Source organism: Berghia stephanieae, chromosome 1, assembly GCF_034508935.2.
Source record: "Berghia stephanieae isolate SIO BIC M18660-M18661 chromosome 1, UCSD_Bste_1.3, whole genome shotgun sequence".
Classification (NCBI taxonomy): Eukaryota; Metazoa; Mollusca; class Gastropoda; order Nudibranchia; family Aeolidiidae; genus Berghia; species Berghia stephanieae.
The window spans coordinates 118275970-118284417 of NC_088360.1; the positions used below are offsets into that span (position 1 = coordinate 118275970).

Sequence of the window (8448 nt, forward strand, 5' to 3'; positions counted from 1 at the left end):
TATGACTGTAAAGGACTAATTACTTTACAGTTTCATCTCATTACAAAGTTTGTGAGGTTACATACATATCAAGAGCTGATACTCTGAAGAATATCTGTCAACTTATGGATTTAATCATTCCTAGTTTAAGTGTATGCCCTACACTTTTTCTAAAGAAAGCGTACCCTCGACACGCTCATTCTTACCTTCATCACAATTGTCTCCTGCTTTCCCAAGAGGACAGTCTGTGCAAATGCCAGTGATGTGATGGCAAAGAGAATTCTCACATTCGGAACTACAGCTCTCATTACAACCCACACCGTATGTCTGTGGTGAGCAGTCTAGAAAAATAGTATTATATTTTTATGTTGTGTCAGTGTCCAAGTTAAATGGCACTCAAGCATTTATGGTGAGCAATTATTCTTGGTAAGCATTAAAAAAATAATTAAGAAATGACATATTCGACCTGATTAGAGCATTCTCTTGGTTTGACATATAAATATCAATTGGTCTCGCCAAAAAGTGGTGATAATCTCAAGGAAGTTATAATTCTTTACTCTGAATTTGTTGTTTTTAAATTTTAAATGAAACAATAATATACAAAAAAAAAAAAAAAATAATAATAATCAGTTATATTCTGATAGCTATTTCTTTCTTTATTTTACCGATCATATAGTTTGAAACCAAAGCGGACCAATCATATTAAAATGACTTTTAAATCGAAAAAAAATAATGAAAATGTAACAAATGTGGGATACATGTATGTAGGTGATCTGAATTTTTGTTCAAATACAAGAAAAATGCTTGTTTGTTAGACAACATTGCACAGCGTAATTCAATTTATCCAAGTTCTATTGAGAAAGTGACCATTTTTGTATTTGGGTTTGTTTGAATTTTGTTTTGGAAAAGAGTTTTTTTTAAATTGAAGCTCAGATACATGTTTTTGCCTTAACTCTGTTGTTTTACATTTTGCTTGTAAGTTCAAGGGTCATTTACCAATCAGAAGAAAAAAACATGTTGTACAATGGTCTAAAAGTAGATAGTTTTATAGCAATAGCACTTTAAACACCTTTTTATTGTCATGCATTGTCTATGTACTACCTTACTAATGTAAAATACCATTTTCACACGCGTCTCCCTGATACCCTGGCACACAGCTGTAACAGTGACCATTGCCTGCCTGACAGAAACCCTGGTCACAATGTAAAGGGCATGGCTGTGTACAGTTGAAGCCATGGAAACCACTCTCACATTCTGTAAGCAGACGAAAATAATATAGGAGATGATGTCTGCAAATGCAAATTAACTTTAATAATCTAAGTTTGAACCAGCTGATCATTCAGTTAGAAAAAAAGAGGTTAAATCGACGTATACTATGGTTCAATAGATGCAACCCGAGTAATCTTGTTAAGTTTTGTTGGAATATATTAGGTAATTCGGAACCACAATTTAAATTTAATGAAAGCCTATTTAATAGAGTATTTGTTAAAATCCTACTAATATATAATGTGTCCCAAAATCAGTAAAGTTAAAGTAGAAATTATATTAACATAACCCTAGAATGTAGGGATGTATATGGGTGGTAGATGCTCTTTTGACTAGCAATCAGTAGGCCAATATCTCCATTTCAATTTATATAATCAACTAAAACGCTCCCCCCACCCTCCCTCCACCGCGAAAAAAAAATAGTTTGAAGTCTATCTAATTAGAGTGGTTGACAAACTTTTAAAAAAGGCCAAAAGCAAACATTAAGAACAATTGAAAAAAAAATCCCCTAAAAAACCCAACAAACCAACCCCCCCCCCCCCCAAAAAAAAAAAAAAAAAAAAAACAACAAAAAAACAAAAAAAAAAAAAACCCAAAACAAAACAAAACAAACCCAACAAAAAACAAAAACAAATAACAAACAAACAAACAAATGAAATAAAAACCAAACCCGAACACAACACCAAGTGCCAGCAAATCGACAGTCTTTTTTTTGTTTGTTTGTTTTGTTTTTGTTTTATGATTATTAAGCAAGACCTGTCGCGGCGTGATCTGACACCCTTCCCAAGACAAACAAAAAATTACTGAGAGTGAGTTTCCCCTTGTTCACCATAAAAATCATGGCGATGATCTCACCTTCAACGCAGTTGGGCGGTTTGAATCCTTGGGCACACCCTCCATCACAAGTTCCATTGACGCTGTCACAAGTACCACTCAGACAGTACAGACTACAAAACTTGCCACAATCTTTGCCATATCGGCCAGGAGAACATTCTGAGACAATACATAAATAGTGAAGAATAAAAATTTTAAATTCAAATAAATGAAGAATAAAAAAGAAACTGGAATTCAATAATGATGAGAACCTGAAAGATGTAGGTAATTATGATGATGACGATGACGATAATGATGATGATATTTATGCTGTGATGATAATGATGATGATATCACTTATTATGGAAGTGGTCATAAAATAGTAAACCTTAAACAAAAGGCTAGAGGTCTCTAAATGAGCCAATAAAATGGAGAGAAAAATAGAGTAAATGGAACCATGTAAAAGGGAACAACACAAAAGTAAATATTTTCTTTATTTTTTTTTTCTTCTTCTCCTTCTAGTCATGATCTGTGTGTTGTTCCCTTTTACATGTGTCACATTTACTCCCTTTATTTGTTTCTCCAACTTTAAATAACAGTGCCACAAGTATCCTCAAGAATCATACTCTTACCATTATCGCAGTTGACCCCTTGCCAGCCTGGCTGGCAAGAGGCACAGAATCCTATTTCCTTGCTGCATGTTCCATCAAAACAGTTTATAGGGCAGGGCTGATCACAATTGGTCCCGTAAAATCCATCAGGGCAAGCAATGGGGACTGAAATAATGGATAAACTGGTATCGTATTTGAAATGTTATTTGCATAATAGTAATAACAATAATAATATAATGATAATAATAACAACAACGACAATAATAATAATAATAATAATAATAATAATAATAATAATAATAATAATAATAATGAAGATAATAATAAAATGTAACACAACATCAACAATAATAATGATGATGATGATGATGATAATAATAATAATAATAATATTATTATTATTATTATTATTATTATTATTATTATTATTAATAATAAACTACTACTACTACTACTGCTAATACTACTACTATTACTACTGCTACTACTACTACTACTACTACTACTACTACTACTACTACTACTACTACTACTACTACTACTACTACTACTACTTGCCAGTAAATCTGTGCTCGACGATAACTTTTTTTGACATTGACTGTTAATCCCCAGCCCTTGCCATCATGATATGCCTTTTAGATAAGTTACACGAAGCCTTATTTAAGTGTGCGTGTGTGTGGTTTCGCACTTTCTGTTTCATGCATGTCTGTCCTTGCGTATATTATGATATTATTTATGCTGTAGCCAAATGAAAAATTGTCTTCATGGGCAATAGATATATTATTATTATCATTATTATTACGATTATTAGTATTACGATTATTTTTATCATTATTATTATTATTATTATTATTATTATTATTATTATTATTTTTATTATTATTATTATTATTATTATTATTATTATTATGTTTGCAACTCCCTTCTTTATGGGCTTCCAAAGAACTCGGTGGCAAGACTGCAATAGACACTTAGATAACCACGCCTTTCGGACAGTCGTCACAATATTACTTACAAAAAATGGCAGGGATTGGTAAACATAGCCAACTACAAATGTTTTACTATTGGTATAAGTGTCTAAGTAAAATACCCACTGTTCTACCGCCTGATCAATAGAACCAACACAGAAAATTAAGTGTAAATTTGGACGTTTATAATATGATCGAGAAAATCGTGCGATAACTAGTCACTCATCTGGCGATATAAAAACAATAACAATAATCAGAGAGAGGTCGATTTCATTCACGTTATAGTTTATAATCAAACATCTTTATTTGTCCGAGCACGTGTGAAGGTGTGTCACAAATTCCATTGTTTTGATTGGTCAAAAATCTACTGGTTAATTGATGGATCTACCGTTACAAAGCATTAGCCAATCAAAATATTTCCTGCCATTTACCCCGTTTCGTCCCCTTGACTATTTGTTTCCTGCATGAAAAGGCCTGAGATACCGCCTGAGTACAAGTCAAACACACAAACAGGTCATGCCCAGTTAGTGAGTATTTCTCACAATATTTTGACACACTGATAAAGGAATTGCATCGCAAAACCTGACGACACGGTGCATTTTTTCAATCATCTGAATTAAAATTGTGAGTGATGCTCAGGATCTGTGGGCTGTTTACTCCGGGTGATAGACAAGCACTTAAGGTGACTATGGGTCTTCGGTTCACGGTCAGCGGCTGATTTCAGGGTAAAAAAACCCACTTTATTTTAAATTTTCGAGTAAAAAATAAAACAACTTAATAAACTGTACGATAACTGACGTAATTTTCTAAAGAGTATGCACTGTATGTTGATTGAATAATTGAAGGCTCATACTATAAGTCAATGGCTTGACATGATAGCAACAAGAGGTCGCAGAGGAACCATCAATTATTACAAAATTGCCATCAAGACCAAAAAAAATAAATATAAAAAGCATAATATTACACCCCGGTTTTTTTCTTTCGTTGCTCCTGGACCCGTTTCTACGAATGCGGACTAGCACTAGCGCTTAGTCTCTGACTTTAGACATGCTAAAATCACGGCACCTTCGGACTAAGTTTAGCCGAGTTTTTGTCATTTGCTGAGGCCGGACTTCAAGCTTAGGCTGAGACTAGCTCCTTGGATGCATCATACCGTCGACAAGATAGCAGCCTTATGAATATTAATTGAGAAACAAAAAAGAAATCCAGCGATTTTTCAAAACCGTGTTCAAAATACAATATTAGAGAAAAATGACGCAACATTGCAGAGTAAAATGGAGATCATGTTAACTTTTGTTGTTATTTTTAGCAAACATTAATTATGTCACCATAAACATTATTTTCATCATGTCTCCTTATGTAAGAAATCGACTACGTAGCGCACTCAAATGCCTATTTTCCAACTCTGCAATGTTGCGCCCTTTTTCTCTGATATTGTATTTCTGAAATAGGAAGAAGACGATGGAGGTGGATTGGACACACGCTTAGAAAGAACGACTCCACTATAACAAAGAAAGTATTGGACCGGAACCCTCAGGGCAGAAGATCAAGGGGAAGGCCACGAGGAACATGGAGAAGAATTAAAGAAGCTGATATACAGAGAAGTGGTAAGACCTGGAATGAGATTAAAAAGTTAGCTCAAGATAGAGAAGGATGGAAACTGTTTGTCTGTGGCCTATACCCTGACCCAGGGTGAAAAAGGCAATGATGGTGATGAATTCAGATTAAAATGTTTTTGACAGTCTACGAATAAAGGCTTGTTTTATTTGTATTTTGAATTTGAAAGAAATCCAATGAAGAGTCTCAGAGATACAAGCCGACAAAAAGCGGCGCGTTATTTGTGACCACCTGAATATATATATTGTGAAGAGAGCGAATGCTCGAAACAATATTGTAGAAGTGGAACAAACTTTAAATGGTTAATATATATATATATATATATATATATATATATATATATATATATATATATATATATATATATATATATATATATATATATATATCTACATATGTATACATTTCTTATTTTTTCTGCCTATTATTTAAATGTACAATTATTTTCACTAGCTAGACCGTCTATTAATAATAGTATTATCTTTTTTTGTTTTTGTTTTTGGATTGCCATTGTAAAGCGCCATTGAGCATTGTAATTGTAAATGGATATTGGCGCTATATAAATTACCCATCAAATTACAGTATATTAATATCATTGTTTTTGTTGTCCTTTTAATTAGCATTGCGTTATGACAATTATCCTAATTATGATGATGATACTACACTGATGACGACGGAGTCGATATTGATAATGATGATGTTGGTGATAATGATGATTTTGACGATAACGTTGATCATAAATAATTGTGAGATTTTCCACAAAGCGCACTTTCACGATTTAACCATGTTCAATGAGTTTTACAATACTTCATTTTTGATGATGATGATGATAATGGCAGAATAAGATGCAAAAAATGAAAGAAAAAAAAAAACAACAAACAAAACTCACCCTTTTCTGTCATGTTTTAGTTTAGCTTATAGCCAAACAATATCTTTTATTCGTCAGTAAATCAAATAACGAAGGACACCACAATTAAAAAATCACGAAGTTAGAAACAGTTCCATGATAATATTTAGCACATATAAAATAAATCATAATTTAATTAAAGAAAAATATGAATACCACACACAAAATCATCCATTTTTTTAGTCGTGCGTGTCTGAACGGCTAATGATGTTTATTAAAATTTGACAAGAAATGAGGGTAACAGGAAGAAAAGTTGCATCGACTCGTCAATTACTTAGTCATCCGTAGAGGAAGGTGGGGTTGTAATGAATCTGCTCCCTTGTGACCCCCTCTGCAGGGGCGGTTTCTGGTTGTTTATTTAAGGCGGCATGGATCGAAAACATTCTCTCACTGTACTCATGTGTAAAATGAGTAGGTACTTGACCAGAAGCAGTGTTGACTGTGTTGGAGGAAAATGTTATCTCGCCCAACAGGCATCATGTCTCGTCTGCATGTTGCTTTTGGCTTAGGAGCCCTTTTTAAGTGTCTTGAGCTCACTCAGCGGAAATTGCGCAATATCAATGTTCTAGTGGGTTTATTTTTTTAGAATGTGTGTATATTGTGTGTAAAAATAAAATGGGAAGGGGAGGGGGGGGGGGGCATGTGTGGTTTGAATTTTAAAGAGATGTACTCACGTAACACTGGCATTTACGATGGGCATATATTATGTAAAAGTGGTCTATTTGTCGATTTTCCTCTAGATCATTGAAGTCTATGGATCCTTTCATTGTTGTTTCGGTATGGATTGCGATACACGTCTGTGCATTGAGATTTGTGAATATCATTTTTTTAAAAAGAACAACACGACAACAGCAATTCGACTGCCATATAAAATTTCTTTCTTCGAATATCAACTGTGATAACAGTCATTAATAGAAGGAATAGAAAATCCAACCTCAATGCACTACTTATCTACTCCAACGACAATAACATAACTATAAGTTGAACTGCTGTGTGTGTGTGTGTGTGTGTGTCGGGTTAATGGACTGGGATTCTTATTTATAGCATCGTGGGGCTCTACTCGGTGAATGATTTGTGTAATATTCTTATTGATGATTAACATCCATTTGAGCAAAACGAATAGCATAAGATCTATATTTATTGTAATTTTCTTCATCCGTATGGTTTGATTACAACAAATCTGTTCTTTCAATGATAAAACTGATATGGTTTTGACTTCTCCCAAGTAAGGCCTCAAGATGTGCAAAACTAAATTTGCCGGCCTGACCTAGTTATTTTAGCAGTAAAGAGTATCAGTTGTTTGTGGTGGGAAGTGGATAGCCGTGGTTTGAAAACAGAAGAAAACAAATCTTTTATATAAAATACTAAGGCGGCCTGTTGACTTTTTGGCTCATGGTAGTCCCCATCCCCCACCCTCAGCTCATTGTCGCACGTCATCTCGCCTCGCGTGGGACAACAAGAAAAAGAGAGCCGTCTGTGATGACGCACAACCTTTGTTACAGGTAGGTACCAATCATGGCTAGAAAGGCAGGAGAGATGCGCGAGTGTTAACGAAAATCAACATTGGCAAAAATTGAGACAAAAAGGAGTATCTGCTAAATTTGAAAATTATAGGGCGGCACAAAACAACTTTGCTCAACAGACCGACCGCCAGTGCCCCTCTGCAATAATGTACGTTTGCAAATAATAATAAAAAACCCGTTAGTATTAATCGGTAGTCCAGCCAAACACTTACACAAATTATCTTAATGTTTAGATGGCCTCCTTCCAATGTGTAAGGATATTTTACCAGTTAACTCCTTTGGAAAAACACATATTTAGAAAATTGGCCAGAAAACTTTTTCTTCAAACATCGATCGATTTAGATGACCCTGACCTTGGCGAAAACTCTCAAACATGGGACTTTGCGAAGTCCCAGGTTTGAGATTTTTTTTTTTTTTTGCCAAGATGAGGGTATTTAAATTGATCGATTTTTGGTTGACGAGTTTTTGACCATTTTTTTTTTTTGAATTTGTGGCTTTCCATAGTATGGCAGTTTACCGGTTAATCGGTACTCCAGTCAAACACCTTTTAAAATTATGTGAAGGTTTAAATGGCCTAATTCCACTGTACAAGGATATTTAAGAGAGAGATTAGACGGTGTTTAGAGTCGTCCTTCATAAACACTAAGCCAAAGTGAAACGGAAAGGAGGATTGCTTGCTATCCCCTAAATATCGCGCCGGTCTATATCAACACGTAAGATATCAACTCAATCATTGAAGGTTGGGACAGAGTCGAACCAGGTCC

At 34.4% G+C, this 8448-nt stretch overlaps 1 protein-coding gene across 1 annotated transcript in view; it reads right to left on the reverse strand.

Moving 5' to 3' along the window:
- LOC144962895 (uncharacterized) overlaps positions 1 to 6521 on the reverse strand; it is a 25495-nt gene extending 18974 nt beyond the window's left edge. The window contains exons 1-5 of the mRNA XM_078896265.1: positions 6144 to 6521; positions 2691 to 2834; positions 2101 to 2238; positions 1099 to 1233; positions 186 to 320 (exon numbers count right to left, since the gene is read on the reverse strand). Of these exons, the coding sequence (XP_078752391.1) occupies positions 186 to 320; positions 1099 to 1233; positions 2101 to 2238; positions 2691 to 2834; positions 6144 to 6156 (565 nt within the window). The 5' untranslated portion in view covers positions 6157 to 6521. The remainder of the gene's footprint in view (positions 1 to 185; positions 321 to 1098; positions 1234 to 2100; positions 2239 to 2690; positions 2835 to 6143) is intronic.
- Positions 6522 to 8448: the final 1927 nt, after the last annotated feature.